This window comes from Melospiza melodia, chromosome 19 (assembly GCF_035770615.1).
Source record: "Melospiza melodia melodia isolate bMelMel2 chromosome 19, bMelMel2.pri, whole genome shotgun sequence".
Lineage (NCBI taxonomy): Eukaryota > Metazoa > Chordata > Aves > Passeriformes > Passerellidae > Melospiza > Melospiza melodia.
In genome coordinates this window covers 9,880,707-9,898,578 of record NC_086212.1, presented here as the reverse complement: position 1 = coordinate 9,898,578, position 17,872 = coordinate 9,880,707, and the positions used below count along the sequence as shown (strand labels likewise).

At 45.2% G+C, this 17,872-nt stretch overlaps 1 protein-coding gene across 2 annotated transcripts in view; it reads right to left on the bottom strand.

Annotated features, from left to right (window-relative positions):
- Positions 1–7,588: 7,588 nt before the first annotated feature.
- Positions 7,589–17,872, bottom strand: part of MYT1 (myelin transcription factor 1) — a 60,190-nt gene continuing 49,906 nt past the window's right edge. For both annotated transcript variants that reach the window (XM_063172469.1, XM_063172470.1), the window contains exons 19-23: positions 14,096–14,317; positions 13,268–13,359; positions 12,295–12,398; positions 12,052–12,195; positions 7,589–10,442 (exon numbers count right to left, since the gene is read on the bottom strand). In XM_063172469.1, coding sequence (XP_063028539.1) covers positions 10,302–10,442; positions 12,052–12,195; positions 12,295–12,398; positions 13,268–13,359; positions 14,096–14,317 — 703 coding nt within the window. In that variant the 3' untranslated portion in view covers positions 7,589–10,301. The remainder of the gene's footprint in view (positions 10,443–12,051; positions 12,196–12,294; positions 12,399–13,267; positions 13,360–14,095; positions 14,318–17,872) is intronic.

Genomic DNA, 17,872 nt, shown 5'->3' with positions numbered 1-17,872 from the left:
TTTGCAGTTTCAAAATTATTTTTTTAAGCCAATTTCTTTAATAAATATTTTCAAAACAACGGTCAGCTTGTATTAACTTCTGATCTCTTAGTGATATTGACTTAAAATGAGATGATTTCATTTATTTGGAAGATCAAACAGCAGAAATGCATTTTAGCCCCCAAACCAGGGCCCAGCAGACTGAGCTGACCTGCAGCCTGGCGATACAGATGGTTGGTTAAGTCAGCAGGGTAATTAGTGAGTGACAGGAGGACTCACATAAATTAAGAGCTGGGGGAGCATTAAATCATAGGGGTATATTTTCACCATATTTTTTTCATTTTGTAAAATATGCTGTGTTGCCTTTTCTGTGGTCAGTTTGGCTCTATACCACTTTCATATGCAAATATTCTATATATGCATATGCACACACATGCATATATGCAAATACATGCAGACAAATGCACTTACACTAGACTTAATATTAACACACTGACAGCAAATCACTTGAGATCATCTTGCCCATGCAAAGGATTTCTATATTTATATAAATGTGTGTGTGTGTGTGTGTGGGTGTGTGTGTGTGTGTCCTCTTGCTTCACTTCATCTCAGGGCTCTGTGAGTAATTGCTGAAGCAAGAGGAAGAACATATGTCTTGATTTCCACTGGATTGCACTGCACATAACCAGTGCCACACGGAAAAGGACTCCTAAAGCCCTGGATTCATCTCACTTAAGTGTGTCATCGAAGGAAGGCAGCCAGGAGATGCTGCAGCCTGGCTGAGAGTGGGAGGAGGTGTCACCAGGCATCCCTGACAGTGGGGACATGGAGCAGAGAGGTGTTTCATCTCTTCTTGGTACTGCCAGGAGCACCAGTGAGCCCAGCTCTCTGTCCTGTCCCTCTGCTGTCTTGTTGTGGCCCATCTGCCATGATTTAGGAGGCAGCTCCCAAATAAAAATCTCAGGAATCAAGCTTTTCATATTGATGGAGCAAGAAAAGCATTCCTGGATCTTTCAAGTGATTTGTGGATTAAATAAAATCAATGGGTTTCATGGATTTATAAATAATAAAAATGCCATCAGATGGCAGCCATATCACACTCCTCTCCTTTGCCTTTGGCAGTCCTCCGTGTCCCACCGGCAGACTCACTGGTGGGGCTGAGCCAGCCACATTTGTCCCCTCAAGGACCACAGGGGCTCATCCATCCTGCTCAGAAAGCCCTTCCAAAACTTCCCTCCTCCAGCAATAGGAAAATATTTTCAAATATCCAGTGGAAATTTATTCCTGGCCAAGATGTGCCTTATTTGATCTCCCACCTGTATTATCTTCTAACATAAATCATTCTCCTTCCTCCCACCCTGAATGTATTTATGAAAAGTAATCATATCCCCTCTTAACCTTTGTTTTTCTAGGCTAAACAAGCCAAGCTCTTTTAATCTCCTCTCCTAAGACAGGATCTCAGTTCTGCTAATCACTCTGCCAGTCCTTCTCTGCACCTGTTCAAGGATAAATTAATCTTTTCTTTTTCCAAAGAGAGACCCCAGAATTACACACAATATCCCACACGAGGTCGTACCAATACTGGTATTTCTCTGTGTCTGCCAAATAAATGGTTTGTTGCATGAGACTTTCTGCAGAACAAATGGAAAATAGATGCAAATGCATAAGTTAATAACCATAACAAAACCTTAAACATAACAGAACCTTGCTCAAGGAGATCACTGTTACTTGGACTTGCATTCTGCTCCTTTGCATCTGTGGGTGCAGGTCCTTAACAGGCCTCAATCGGTGAGTTTCCATATTTCATTTACCCTGGATGAGCATCAGGACCTAGTATTAAAGGAGGCAGTGAGGAAAGTCTTTTCTTTTTATTTTCCCAGTATTTCCCTCAGCCTTTGCTGTGGCAAAACACCCTTTGAAATCACGGCTGACTGCAGAGATGCAAAGTCAAATGATGAAAAACATTTTGCATTCGTCTCTTCTCTTTTCAAAATGATTTTCCAGTTTTACTTGGGGTTTAATTAAATTTCTGTGACCCAGGCAGGGAGCTCAGCCTTTCTTGATTAATGCTCTTTTAGGTGGCTCTGCTGATAAGAATTTAGCATCAACAATTGAGCTAACAAGCCCCAGTGAACAGTTTATAGCAGGAGACTAATTCTATTAACACTTTGCAATGTCAGGACTTCACTTTGAGCTAAGAGCTGAGAGTAGAGATGGGGGAGAGGGAGCAAATGTAAAATTTGGGAACTAAATAACCAAGATTCAGCTTTTTTGTGGGCAGAGCTCATCTAAAAACTATTTTAGCTGACAAAATCAGAATTTCACCTGTTCTTTTTTTTTTTTTCCTCCTGACTGATGTTCTGCACTTTTTTGGCTCATTGTGATAAGGACTGGAAATAAGGAGCGGAACTGAATGGCAGCATTGATAAGAGAAATGAAAGGGTAATGCGATGACATGATACTGGAGTGGGGCCTCTGCAGTTAGCCCTGCCTGTGCTGGATGTGTACTGCAGTGCAGGATGGTCAGGACAAAGATACTTGTGCTGACAGTTTCAAATTAGTCTGTTGTGACAGAAAAATTGAGGTGAATGCTCTGCAGAAACCTTCCTGTTACTTTTTGGGTAGACAGTAGAAATATCTTTCAGGTCTGTTGTGATTCACAAGAATTTTCTCTCTCTCTTTCCTTTTCCTCCCTACCCTGCTGAAAATACCCCTAAAATCTCATTCTGTGGTACAAAGTTTTGGCCAAGATATTGCAGTTGTCCCATTCACCCAGAGCTCCTCATCTCCAGTACCTGGACACCCAGGTTTGGACTTGTCTGTTTTGAGCTGCCCACAAACCTCATGCAAGAACCTCCTTTGTGGGAGCCTCAGAAGCCAGAGCATTATTTTACAGCTGCTGTTTTCCTGGACAGCACAGATGCATTTCTCCATCCCTGGCCACCATCTCTGCTGTTGACCTTTCTTACTTCCTCAAGGAAGGATTCCCATTCATTGCTGCTTTGCGTGGGATCAGTTCTGTGGTTCTGCAGGACTGGAGGAGGATGGGGATGCCCATGGACAACGGGGCTCTTCTGAGGCTGGTGGCTGAGCTCTGTCCCAGCAGGAGCCCCCCAGAACCCTTCAGGACCTCTGAGCTGTTTCCCTGCCCTTCTCAGGAACAGGGGTGGACAGGTGGACACGAAGTGCTGCTGGCAGGTCACCAAGGGTGGCTGCACCCCTGTGTTCACCCATGCTGTGGTTGATGTTCACAGGCTGAGCCTAGTTTTAGTTTATTTATTTTAAAAACAGGCTAATGGTTCGATTCAATTATTTAGGGTATTTTTTTTGGCTGTCAGTGCAGTCATGGGGAGGATTAGCAGTGTTTCAGCCCCTCATCAGCAGTGATGTCCCACCTCATACACTGCTCCTGCTCAAACCCCACTCCCTCAGCTGGCAGCCCTTTGCTGTCCCTGGATGAAACCGATGACAAAACATGCCGAGGGCACACAGCCACCCTCCCTCCCTCTCCCCCCGTGACTTTTGCTACAGCATCACTGCAAATTGTAGCTGTCAGCAGGGGAGCGCACTCATCAGGGGACTCCAGCCATAATCATTGCAAAGCGGATGCGTGGATCTAAGTCCTGGATGCTCCCCAATATCAAATCACAGCAGGGACCCAGCTAATACCCTTGTTCCCTCTCCTGAAAATGTGAAGACCCACTGAGAAATCCTTGATGAGGGAGGCTCAGACAGCACTCCCGACCTCTCAGGGCAAGAGGCAGCCAAAGCTTTGGTCCCCAAAGGCACCTGCACTGGCAATGCTGCCAAGGCTGTGCTCACCATGGGAGCCACATCCTGAGCATGGTCAGAGATCCTCCTGCCTCCATCTCTACAGCTGTTGGAAGTGGCCTCTGCACAAAGGGCAGTGTCCTCATTAAATCCCGTGGAGGGTTGCCATGTGGCCAGCAGAAATTTTGTTTTGTTTTATTTTGGGAAGCAGCACAGTAATATATTCACCACCTCCGAACGTAATGGGGTGACAGATGGGAGCTGGGCCCCGGCTTTCATGGGAAAGGCTCCACTCAGCAGGGAAGCAGTAAGTTTCCCACCTAATCTTCTGCAACCTTCAGACTCCTAACAACTGTAAGAAGCAAAGCAATGGGTAGTTATTAAATGAATGACTTCATCCTCAAGATGGTAATAAATATTTTATAGTTTTATCTCTCCACCCTGTAGAATGCTTCAGACAGACCAGACTGTTTATTAATCTAGCTTCTGGATTTATGTTCTTTAATTGCTAAACATCCTCAGCATGGTTAGGCTGGATTAATAAATGTTGGAGCCTGAGTGGGAGTCCTCTAACAAATGGCAAAACCAGAGGAGCTTGATTTTGGACTTGGCTTATCAAAACCAACTTTCCCAAGTTAGCCCCTGTTTGAGTAGAAACCATTCCACTATTGCCTCATGCTCAGTGTAGGTGGACTTTGAGACTTGTTGTGAGTAAGGAAGAAGTAAGGAAAAGTTCTGGCACATCCTGGTTTCAATAAGGATGTGCTGTTGTTAACCTGCAGCAGGCAGGATGCTGCGAGGGCGTCTTAGCATGGACAGGTCCTTCTGGGGAAGCTCAGGAAGAGTGTGTGTCCTTGTTCTACCCCTTTGTGGCTTTTTGGGTCATCACAGATAGTCCCTGTCATTTAAACAAAAGAGCACTGCAGTCATAGATATGAAAGCAGGCTTTAGAAGTTCATATACTTCCTTGTTGACAGGGTCAAAAATGTCTTCAAAACAGATACTACCATTTCTGCAATAGTTGCTGATTTCTTCATCCCACTGAGGGATGGGGATGAAGGCGGCTGGAATGACAAGAGCTATTTGTCTGCAGAATGCATCATCCTCATGCTTTTTCAAAGCCTCAATCCCACAAGCCCTTCTGTACAAAGCAGGAGGTCGTTTCAGGATATATCTTCTCATAAAGCGTAGGAGAAGTGAGTTTGCTAACAAGTGCAGGCCAGAGCCTTTGAATCCAACCAAGCTGTGCTGGAGCAATTTCCTGCTCAGGGCTGCCCTATTGGCTGCAGTGTCATCTCCAGCCCATCCCACTGCTCCCCAGCCTCACAATGTCTTTCTGAGGTCCAGAAGGGATGAATTTGATGCTAAATGGCATCTCTGAAGGGCAAAGTTGGTTTCTATCCCCAAGTAGCCTGATGGGAATGAGACAACCCCTTCCTGACCACGCAACTGTGTGTTCTGCAGGACCCCTTGGTTGTGGGAGCAGGATTCGAGCCTTCACTCAGAGAAGCTGTAGGGCAAGGGGAACAAAAATCAGAAAAATGCACGAGGCTGGGAAAGACCCCCCACCTTTCTGCTTACAGCTGAAAGCCATGGCTGGAATGCGTCTCTGGGAGAGATCAGGTCAATGCTGACAAGTGGAAGGTACCACTGGAGGAATAGGTCATTAGCAGCTTTTAACAATTAACAGCAGCATGAGTGAGGCCAAATGACTCTCATTGGTCAATGGTTTATCGATGTGTTTAGACGCAACCATATGCTGACGAGTATCTTTTCCCTGGCATCCTTGAAGCCGAAGGCCCACTCTGCTCTGACATTCCTCTCTCACCCTACGCCCTGTTGGAGGAGGCTTAAATGCTCTCCTAAGCACACCTATAAACTGACAGTGTACCATCTTAAACCAATTCAATTCCCTTCCCTGCGATAAAGGACGCCAGTTCCGAGAAGATAACATCTCCCAGTGATGGCTCCCCGAGCTGCAATTTAGCACAAATCTGAGCGCTCTATTATCCAGCTCAGCCAATTCGTTAAGGAAGGACAGGCAAGCACGTCTATTAGCTCGATCATCATAATCAAATATTGGCACAAGGAACTGCTCAGCGCTGCAAAGTCGAGTGAAACCCCCATAAAACAATTATGTGCCCTTCAGGAAAACAGCGTGCCAGCCGCTGAGGTGAACATGAGTCCAACTGCTTTTCCTCCTGTGAGAAGAGGACAAAATCTCATCAACTCCAAGTTAAGTCCAGCAAAGCCTCAAAGGGACTTTGTTCTTGGGGCTCCTGGGCAAGCTGGGCTCCGTCTCCAGCAGTCCTCGTTGTTGAGGGTGTTTAATCTCAGGGACCACTGGCTAAGGGATCCTAAGCCTGTCCTAAGCTTCTGCTGGTTGTTCTGCATCAGAACACCTTGCAGACAGTAAATGAAGGCAGAAAAATCTTCCAGTGAACACCCATGGCCATGCTTATGCTCGAGGAAAGGCTTTAGGAAATCTTCCTTCTACCCAAACTTTTCTCCACATTTTTTTTCTATAGTTCTTGCCTTTTCAGCTGGATTTTACTCTACCCCTTCACTTTCATACATGTGGTAGGGCCACCTCCTTCTGCTGTAACCCAACAGTGCTTGTGCTTCTGTGCAGAGACAGACAGAGAAGTTCAGTTCAGTTAATCAGGCAATTTAATTTCTTGGTGATGAACCTGCCTGAAATTCCCATTTGATCCAATTCACGCAGCTCCAAATGGCCTTAACACGATTTGCATTATTTCACCTCTGCTACAGCAGAGCAAAACTGAATTTTGGCAACTTTAGAAATTATCCAACACAGAGATCCGTGAAAAATTCTCTTCATTGCCACAGCTTCAAAACATAATCTCTTACCAGAGAAAAGGCACTGTTCTTCCAAGAGGGCAATCTGTGAACATCACAGTTGAGTTGATGCAACTGAGCAAATCTTGTTGACAAAAATCAGTTTTTGAAGTTTTTTTTGAAGTCCAGGAAGGAAAAGTGTCCATCTCTGTGTTGCATCCCAGGGCTGGCATCTCCTGTACTGCTTCCAATGGCATCTCCTCTGCTCACACACCACCTGTGGAAGCACAGAACCACAAGATAATGGAATCCTAGAATGGTTTGGGTCAGAAGGAACCCCAAGGATCATCTCATTCCAAAGGCCTGCCATGGGCAGGGACATCTTCCACAGATCAGGCTGCTCCAAGCCATATCCAACCTGGCCTTGGACACTTCCAGGGATGGGGCAACCACAGCTTCTCTGGGCACCCTGTGCCAGGGTCTCAGCATCCTCACAGGGTGAGGAATTCCTTCCCATTATCCCATCTAACCCTGCCCTCTGGCAGTGTGAATCCAATCCCCCTTATCTTGTCCCTCCACACCCTTGCCCCAAGTCCCTCTCTATCTCTCTTAGGCATCCTTCAGACACTGGAAGAGGCTCTTCTCTTCTCCAGGCTGAACACCCCCAGGTCTCTCAGCCTGTCTCCACAGCAGAGGTGCTCCTGCACTCCTGGGGGTGCAGGGGGAAAGCCCTGCCCAGAGGAGTTCTGCCTCCAGCCTTCCTGGGACTTAGAATTCCCATCACAGCACTAGCAGGATTTAAGCACCTGCTTGGTTGGATGGTGGCAGCTCCTTCTTCTCCAAAGCCTTCAGATATACCAAACCTAAATTCCCCTGAAATCTCCCGGCTTAGGAGGTGGGATAAGCCAGGTGGGAGGTGCACAGTCCTGGCTAGAGCTGCAGGGGAGCAGGGACACACTGACCACCCCCAAACCACGGTGCAGGACAAGGACAAAGCCCAGTAGGGACACAGCTTGAAGAAAGACCATAGGAACTAAAGTCACAAACAGAACTGGGTTTTATTATGAAATAACCCTGCCAGTACATAAGGAAGTTCTGTCTGCAAAATACATTTCCTGAGGAAAGTAGATCACAGTATTCGTTTTCACAGAATAACATGTAGCCTGCTATAACTTTCAATGTGACTCTTTATTATTTAAATATTAACAGTATTCCTTCACATAAACAAGTACTCAGTCATCACATAACCAACACACAAACAACAAAATAAATATACAACAAGAGCACAGTTCATTTTTTTCCCGACTTAAATATTAAATAAATAATAAATACAGAATTTTCATTTCCTGTTATCAGTGCCTGAAACAATATGAATGAAAAAAAAAAAGAAAAACTGAAAAAGTCTCTCTTGCCCCCAGTGCCCCTGCCCCCACAAAAAAAAACAAACCAAAAAATTATCAAAATGTCTCAGTTATAAAATATCTTTTAAAAAATTCCCATCATTAAAAGAATAAATAACAAAATATATAAAAAATAACTTGGTTGCATCAAAATTACAAGTAGGAGTTGTAGATAGGGTTTTTTTCTTTTTTTTTTTCTTTTTTTTGGAATATCATTTTTACGGTCAAAAGTTTTAATTTTTAACTTTTTTTTTTTGCTTCTTTTATCTTCATTTCTATGGTGCAGTGTCCAGTTTAAAATAAGTATAAAATTAATAAATAAAAAAGTTAAATAAATAGCAAAAAGTTAACATAAGGTGTTGTAAATATAAATTACATACATCTTGCCAAAATTAAATAATTTACAGCATAATTAAACTAACTACTTTTTTTTCTTCTCTTTCTTCCAGTAAGTGCAATTTCTCTACCTTTAAATACTAACTGAATTGCAGTCACAATCAATTTGGACTCTATTTACATGTTAAGAACGTTGTGTTTTTAACACCTCAAATTTCATACTTTTTTCCCTTTTTTTTTTTTTTTTTTTTTTTCTATTTTTGCACTTGGAATGGGTTCTAAAATAAGTGAACTCATGGAGTCTGATCCTGCAAACACTTAAGTATGGGAGCAAGCCTACCCAGGCCAACTGCCCTATGGAACTCAACACAGGGAACAACTCCAACCAAGCCACTCATGGGCTTCCAGGCCACATCCAGTGGTCATGGTAGCCACTGGGACTTTCCACTGACTTCCCCAAATCGGGAATTATACCCTAAATATCTGCAGGATTTGGCTCGAAACAACACCACACTCTTGCCTTTTGTTGGGGTCAACAAGATCCTCCCCAGCTCCGCCTGTCCCACGGCTGGGAGTGATGCAGGATATGGGATGTGGGATATGGGATGCCCCAGGCTGGGGCCCCTCAGGGGGTTCTGCCCCAGTGAAGTGTTTGGAGAAGGAAGTGAGCTCCAGGTGGGAGCGAAGGTGGGGAGCAGCCCCGTGGGGTGACAGCTGGCCCTGGCCATGGAGCAGTGCTGCAGGGCAGTGCCCCAAAGATATTCACAGAGTTGTTCTCTAAGTGCACAGAGGGCTGCGTGTACCCAGCTGCTTACAACTGCTTCTTTGGAAGAATTCCCAATACCTGAATCCTCTTTTACTTTTCCTTTTTTCCCCTTTCTCTTTGTTGCAGAATGGCGCTCTCGCTGTGATTTTGCACAAATCCTAGAACACCAAACCAAACCATCTTCATTGCCCTGTGAGTACGTGTAAGGAATCAACTCCTGGTTCACAGTACATAAGCACTTTTCTGGCCATCAATTAACATCTCTCTTTTTGTTGGTTTTTGCTTCTTTTGGATTGGATTTGATTTGTTTTGTTTTGTTCATCACAATCTCAACCGTTCTCTGGCATTGATGTATGATCTCTGGACTGGCAGTACTGCGCCACTGTAGGGATGATCACAATAATGAAAAGAACCAGAACTGTCATCAAACAGATTTCCAAAAAATCATATACACCGGACCATGACACATTAAAGAAATTCTTCTGTTTGAAATATCTGGAATTGGCCTATTCATAATAGCTACTCTTATATTTAAGACAGACAAAGGAATACTGTAGTTGCAAACTCCAAAAGCTTCCCTGAGAACCTTTTTTCCATTGCGCTTTCCACTGGAGATCCAGAACTGCTCTTCAGATTTCTTTCAGAAAATAAAAATAAGCTACTTTATAATACTTCAGAGTTCCCATGCCCAGTGGATATCTGAACACTTCGGGGTTGGGAGGCCCAGCACAGGTTCAGATTTACAGGTAGCTTGCAGCTCCAGCACTTGTAGCAACATAGAACATAACTCATGTGTGAGTAGGTGATCTGGACATACGACCATAGACAACATGAGGGTTTAAGCCAGTCATACACTAGTCTTGGATCAGACAAGACCCTGTTCTTGTAACATTTTAACCCTTGGATCTATTCTGCAAGAACAAGCAACTCATGGAAGATGCCTGCTCTTCACCTGCTACCAAGCCCCACAGCCAACTGGAGAATTTAACCTTCCATCCTGATCTACCTCGTAGTCAAGGTGGAAAAAAATCCCACTTTTCTCAAGAAGGTCCAAAGTTAAGTAAACGAGAACATTGAGTTTGATCAGTTCCATGTCTCAGAAATGGCGTCTTGGTTACATTTTGGTCCTTTTTTTTTTTTTTTTCTTTTTTTTCATTCATTAAACAAGTTTTCAAACTTGTAAACCTGAATACTTGGAGGGGAAGTTCCATCTTAGAGTCTGTTTACTTGCTGCTCTCCATCCCGCAGCGCTACACCTGGATGCCCTTGACAGCTTGCTTGATGCTCTCCAGCAGGTCCTTGTTCTCCGGGTTCTGGTAGCACTCCTGGTTGGTGTACATGTCTGTCAGTGTGTTCACATAGGCATCAAAGTTCTGCTCACTAATTGGATCCTGCAGCCAAAAAAAAAAAAAAAAATCAAATAAAAGCATTAGTAATGGAGCAGGATGAGGATGAGAGTCTTTGCAATAAATCACCTGCGTATTTTAGTGCCCAGAGAAGTTGTGGATTCCTAAAAGTGCTCAAGGCCAGGCTTGGAGAAACCTGGTCTAGGGGAAGTTGTCCTTACCCATGGCAGAGGGCATGAAAAGTATGAGTTTTGAAGTCCCTTCTGACCCAAACCATTCCACGTTTCTCTGTATGTACAGACAGCCAAAGGTCTCCACATCAAAGCCTTTTTGTGTGCAGTGCTGCATCTACAGGAATCTCATCATTGCCCTAATCCCACTGGATCTTAACCAGGTCCTTAATTTTATGCGCTGGCCTTGTGGAGCTATTAACAGCATCAGGTAAGGTGTGTGCAGGCAGCCTGACAGGCTGGAGGCTGAATTAAGGCATGGAAGTGAAGGGCTGGAGGACAACAGGACTGCTGAAACATCACGGAGGGAACCAAAGGCAAAGTCAGGTCACCTTGGGCTCACAGCTGCCCAGCCCAGCTCTCTGCTGCAGTACAGCTTCTGCTTTCGAGGGGCATTGCAAGCATCTAACTTGGGCTTAATGGGGGAAAAAAGAGAGGGAGAAGGAAGAAAAAGAACAGGAATAAAATGAGCATAAAAGTCTCATGGGCATCATTTAATTAGAGTTGCCTGAAACCTTGAAAAAATATTTGCTGAACAGTTTATTTGACCTTTATGTGTCAAATACTTTACAAAAAAGCTCTCAGTGAGTGGTTTCCTGCCAGTTAGGCAGCTGGGTGAACACTGTCCAAAACTGCTCTGCTGGAGGATGGCTTCTCTCCAACCAGTCTGAATTTAAATACAAACCCCAATGAAAAGGATTCTCAGAAAGAAAAAAAAAAAAAAAAAAAGGATGGAAGAAAAAATAAATCAAAAGCTCATTCCTCTGATCATTGCAATGGTCTTTATGAGTTGTAAGAGGACAGCTTCCTCAACAACACGAGCCCCACCTCCACACACCTGGTTTTGACAACAGTAATTACATTCCTGGGAATAGAGAGAAGGTAATTAATAGCCTTTTGTGGTTTTACTATTTTAATGCAGTCTTTTCATTTCTCAGTAACTCTATGGTAACATGCTGTGGGCTGTTAGACCTTGTTAAATTAAACAAAATACACTCTCTTTAAGAATGCTATTCTTTAGCTGCCAGCTATTCAAAACTGAATTGAAACTACCTGCATTGTAATAGGAGCTCTAAGATCTTTCTGACGTTGAAATCCAATCCCTCCTGATCTCGGCTTGTGCTGTCTTAGCCTAAAAGGCACTGGGTGCCCTTGATAAAGTTTCCCATTTTGTGATAGTGCTCCCAGATGTAATGAGACAGAACAATAGATAAAAAGGGAGATCAGCAGAAAATGACAACAAAAGGGAGATACAATGCAAGCTTCAGAGATAAGGGGAAAGTACTGATCTTATAAAGGACACATAGATGTATGGAAAGAAATTCTCCCACTCTTTAATTGTGAAAAAGCCTTATCATGTATTGGGTTTGGCACAGCTCCCTCGATGATGCTGGATTGGGCTGAGCACTGTCAAAGTTTCTTACCATGTGCGGAAGGCGGATGTTGGCAAGACTTTGGATAAGAGCCTGGCTCAACCCTGAGAGCTCCAGGAACAGGGCTTCGTTTTGCTCCTCTATGATTTTGTTTTCCTCCTCAATGTTCTTCAGGTTCTTCTCCATGGTGGAGATCTGTGGAGCAAGGAGCACGGCAGGGTCACCAACCCTCACCAATGGCACCCACCAACACCCATCGCCCCTGGGCTTGAATGCATGGCCAAGGACACATACCTGGGACTGGAGTTTCACCATGGCTGCTTCCATCTCTGAGTTGGACTCGTTCAGCTCACTGATCTCCTTGTTCAGCTGCTTGATCTCCTCATCATTCTCCAGAACTGCAGGAGGGAAGGTCATGGGCAGTCAACAAATGCTCTTGGGAAAAGCAAAATTGTTGGGCTTTCTGCTGAGCCTATCCTGCTGCACCGTCCTTACCTTGTCTTTTACATCCTTGAAACAGGATGTACCTCTCAGCTGCCTTTTTCTTTCTATTTTTTTTATAATTAATATTTTTATTATCACAGGTCAATGATACTTGAACAGGTCAATATGTAAATGCAAAAGCAAAGGACAGCAGAGCAGTTGGAGTCCAACACATCCCCACACCCAGCAAGGTTGATTGTCCTGAACAGTCAGGTCACTCTCTCCGATCCTGAGTTTGGAATGATGCCATTTAAAAAACTAATGCATATCTTGATGAGAAATTACGAGGTCCATAAAATAAAGCAATATTTCTAGAGGAGTGCAGGTATTTATAGGTTCCAAACTATCAAGTTCAATGCTTGAACCTTGTCAAATACCACAGAAAGCTCAGTAATAGCACTGGAAATGCAAAGTGCCATCGCTAACAAAATTCCAGGTCCAGAAATATCTCAGTATTAAAAGCCCTGAATAGGTGGAAATCGCTGAGTGACTGCAAGGGATTTGTAAAAATGCCAGTGAATATATGAAAAAAAGATCTGAATTTCAGCATTACTTCTTTTGCCTTTTTTATTGTTGCTCCCTCAAAATGTGTGACTCAATGAGTGAGACTAGTACCATGCCGGCACAGACACCCAGAATACACGAGGAATGTGTCTTCAGAGTACATGATGTCCTTGAAATCTGTGCCCAGATTTCAGGTTAAACCTCCCCAGTCTAAAAAGAAAAAGATCTGTGGGCCAAACACCCTGACACACCTGCAAGGCAAAGGAGTGAAAAATCTTACCATCGCTGGTCTTGAACTTTGTATTGAGAATTTCATCCCCTGAGAGTTTTCCTTTCTTCCCAGCAAAAGTAGCTCTTGGACACCCTGACAAACTGAAAAACAAGTAAAAATGGGTGTCATAAACTCTCAGTATTTATAGGTGCTTATGTTCCCAACATAAGAACTTGTGCCATTTGGTGGAATTCAAGCTGCGAGACAGTTCTCTTAAAAGCTTTTTATGGTACAGAGGAAATTGCTTTATGAATAATGCCACAAAATGCCCCATTTATGAAGCGAGAGCAATTTTCTTTAAGCAAAGATTAAAAACACATTGCTTCCTAAAAGAGGAGGTGTGCTAGGTGAGGAGGGTGAGATGAATCTGGTTGTCTTGGGCACCAAGCTCCTATTTGTGGTGCTCAAATTCTTTTCCAGCATGCAAATAAGGATTTGGATTTGAGGTTAGGAATAAATTCTTCCCTGTGAGGGTGGTGAGGCCAGAGCTGCCTAAGATTGCTGTGGAAGATTGCTGGAAGTATCCAGTGCCAGGTTGGACAGGGCTTGGAGCAATCTGGGATAGTGGAAGGTGTCCCTGCCTGTGGCAGGGGGTAGGAATGAGATGATCTTTAAGGTCCCTTCCAACCCAAACCATTCTGTGATTCTCTGACTATCAAAACAACCACACATTTTCTCCATTCAGTAAACTTCAACCGACTCAACTCAGCATCAAAATCGCCAATTCCTGAGCCTGGCATGAGAAGCCGAACGCCGCTCAAGCAGCATCTTGGGGCAGGTACGTTTCTCCACAGGCAAAACCATCACACTCACACTAACACAAACCCCAGTGTTTACCTTCTGTGAGTGAGGAAGCTCCCGTTGGCGTGGCCAGAACCGTCGCAGCCTGGGGTGGGGCAGGTTGGACCTTCATTCTTCAAGGACTTCCAGGAGAAGGAGGAGCCGTTGAGCGATCCCTCCTTCTGCCTGCGGGCGGCCAGGGGGCAGCCGGAGGCGCTCCGGTGGGACGCGTACTTGCCGCTGATGTGTCCCAGCCCGACACAGCCCGGAACGGGACACCTGGGCACGGGGAATCACCCAAAGTCACGTCAAGGGCAAGGAGCGGAAGGGAGGAATAAAGAAAGGGAGGAAATTATTGATGAGCAGCAATGAGGAAGCCTGGGAAGAGAGTGTTTGTATTTGGGTCTCGTCTGGAGTTTTATAGGGGGGATGTTTGGTTGATGGAAATAGCAGATGGGATATTAAGAGCTACGAGTGCTCCTTCAAAAGAGCCAAAGGGAATCAAGGACAGTTCTGCAGGAGGGAAGTCTGTGGAGGTCACATCACGTGCAGCAAAAGTAGGTCCCAGTGGTGTCAGAAACCAGGTGTTTGGTGCCTCACTGGGGACAAAAATAGCAGGTTGGGCTGCCAGCAGGGGTTCCTGGTGTACCCCAATACTGACATCACACTGAACCATCCCACACGTACTGCTGGCTCTGCCCTGTGTCACTGCTGATGAAGCCAGGCTCATCTCTTATCACCCTGCCCACAGAGCATAGGAGCCCTGTCCGTGCTCTTGGGCACACAGCCCTCCCCAGGAGCCCGTCCCTGAGCCAGGAGCTGTTCAGGCTGTGCACAAAGAGCTGCAGCCCCGTTCCTGCCAGGAGGGCATCCGAGGGTTTACTGAGCCTGCACCCCATCAAACAGGACAAATCACTGAACCACCCCTCACCCTGCAGCCACAGCCTGGCCTCACTTGCCTCCTCCTCCTCCTCCTGGTTCACATCCTGCCTCTCTGGGGAGATCAACCCACGCTCTCAAGGGGATAAAGTGGGAATTATCATCAGGGCAGCACAGGAACCCTGCCCTTACCAGACTTCTCCCTCTTTTTGGCCAGTTGAAACACACAGGAACTGTGAGAAGCCTTGTGGAAGCACAACTTGTGCTACTGCCAAGCACACGAGTGGCTCTCTAAAAGGCTCCTCTTTCCTCCCTCCTCACCTAATGGCATTCTCCCTAAATCCTGCCATCCTACAAGCCCAGTGTATCTATCAGGGTTTCTGCTGTGGTTTGCATTTGTTTTAAAAATGCTTGTCAATTATAAATACAGTTAAAAGTTTATTACTCAAGGGAGGTTACTCAAAAATAGAGGAGGTGGAAGGAGGTAAGAAATGACAAAAATAGCCCCCATGTCCTTAGTTTGGAAGCAATTAGGGACTTTGAGGCTCTCCAGCAAAAGCATTCGCAGAGCTGCTCCTGAAAATCACAAGCTGCGTTTCACCGCAGAAATTATTGCCCTGATTGTTTACATTCCACACAAAAGGGAGATGACAGCAAAAGGGGGGGCCCTACACCCAGCCTTTTCCCAAGATAATTTGAAAAATGCTGATCTCGATTTTAATCAGCTGCAAATGCAGCACAATTCACTTATAATATCCCTGCCAGCAGGATCCTCAGTAAATTCATAACATCATTGCTTTTATATGATCACGAGCAAATTACTGAATCCTCAGGAGGAAAAGGAGAAGGGGGAGAGGGGGGAAGAGCAAGAGAGACAGAGACAAACCCCAGCATTTCGTATGCAGCCATTACAGCCCAACCATTACATATTTTACACCGTTAATTTAACTTTTATTACATTTTCATTGTTAAAAAATAAACCAGAGCCTTATTGTGCAAAACAGCTGTCTTGGACATACTTTAAATTTTTTTTTTAACATTATTATTATTATTTAATGGGAGCACCAGTAGCGTTTGATCAATTAGACACCTGTGGATGCTTCCACTGTATGGGCTGGGCTGAAGGTTGAGGTGATCTGTTCAATCACATCTGCAGCAAATTACTTGAAGGATGAACAGCACAAACAACAGGGACTAAATGACTTTCTCCTCGGTGATGATGTGCAAAACTCGGCCGGGTTCCAAGTGGAGTTCAGTGCAGACAGAGGAAGGATTTAGAGCCAAAGCTCCTTAAGATAAACCCACACCAGGCACACCTTGCCGTGGGTGGTGGGACAAATACAGCCACGGGCTGGGGGGAGGCGCCAGCCAGGGATTGTTGTGCCACGTTGTTTTGCACGTCTCAGAGGAGCTTCTGCTCCTCCTGGGTGTACTGGAAGAGGGGGGTTGCTGTCTGGGCCATGGGATGTTAGGGAATGCCTCCTTCTCCTGCTGCTGCAGAGACCCTCACATTTCACATTTCCTGCACACATGTCCATGGTTCCACCAAGACCTGTCTGGGGGAGGATGGCACCAGCTTTCCAGGAGTCAGAAAATCCAGCCCCATTTGGAGCCTGGAACCTAGAGAATCTATGGGTGCCCCACCCCTGGAATTGTCCAAGGCCAGACTGGATGGGACTTTGGGAAATCTGGTCTAGTGGAAGGTGTCCCACCCCATGGCAGAGCACTGGAATGAGGTGAGATTTAAATCCCTTCCAACCCAAACAATTAAATGATTTCTTGCAACTTTATCTTCCCAGTTTGCATCTTTAGGGTGGACTAGGAGAAACCAACCCCCTGGTGAGGATGCTGGTGGGGACCCTCACTCTGCTGTGGGTCACCCCATGTTCCCCACAACAGAACAGCCACATAAAGACTCCTTTTTTCCTTGCACTGGGAAGTGATTTCTGTGCAGAGAAACCACACTGAAGAAACTGCTCTGTCCTGCCCTGAGTGGGGAAGGCACAAATGAGCAAAACCACAGCTTCCCCAGCCCCACAGGTCATATATTCCTGGAGAAACCATGGAGAGGGGTGACTTCCCACCTGGGGTCTCCAACCATGGTGAGAGCAAAGGTACAGCCAGCAGCTGCACATCACCAATTTGCTGCCTTTTCATTCTCTGTGTCACTGGTTAATGGCACAGCTTTGCAACACCACCAGCAATTCAGTGTATTTGAGCCAAAAGAGGCTTTTTTCCTGCAGATTCTCTAGTAGGTTGCTTAATTTTTAATAAACTCTGCAAACTCCTGCTAATTATCACACGGCTCATTTAACTGAGAGGCTTTCCTTCCTGTAGACTGAGGAGGAAGAACAGAGCAGATGGCTCAAATATCATCTTTTTCTGAAAGGTCCTTTCCCCCCAGCAGGCACATCCCAGCTTCCCACAGCCCCTGCAGGGTTCCTCCACCCCTGCTGGGTCCTGCTTTGGCTCAGCCTCTGCTCCAGGCCAAAACCTGGGCACATGGAGATACCCACCTCTGCTCCTCTGGAGGGCAACACCTGCCCTGGGAGTGAAATATTTTTTTTAAAAAATCTCCATTTGGAGACAGTCTGCTGAGCCAAAGGGGTTTGGACAGATATGCCAGCACTCATGGGCAACTAGAAACCCTTGGAAGTGGTTGATAATTTTTTCCATGTTTCTTTTTGCCCCCTTCCACCTGCACTTGCTGGGTGAGTGTACAAGGCTTCAGAAAGGATGGAGATGCTCTGAGGTAATAAAAAAAAAAAAGTAAAAACAAAAACGATCCTGGAGTCAGTGCTGCCTTTCATGTCCTGTAGCTGTGTAAGGAGATACAGATCCCAGACCCCACATGCTGAGCCTGTGATGTTCAGACTTGCTAAAAGTCAGGACAAATGGATTTCACAGCTCATGAAAACTCCTGAGGTGGACTAAGCAATTTCAAATCTCTATTCC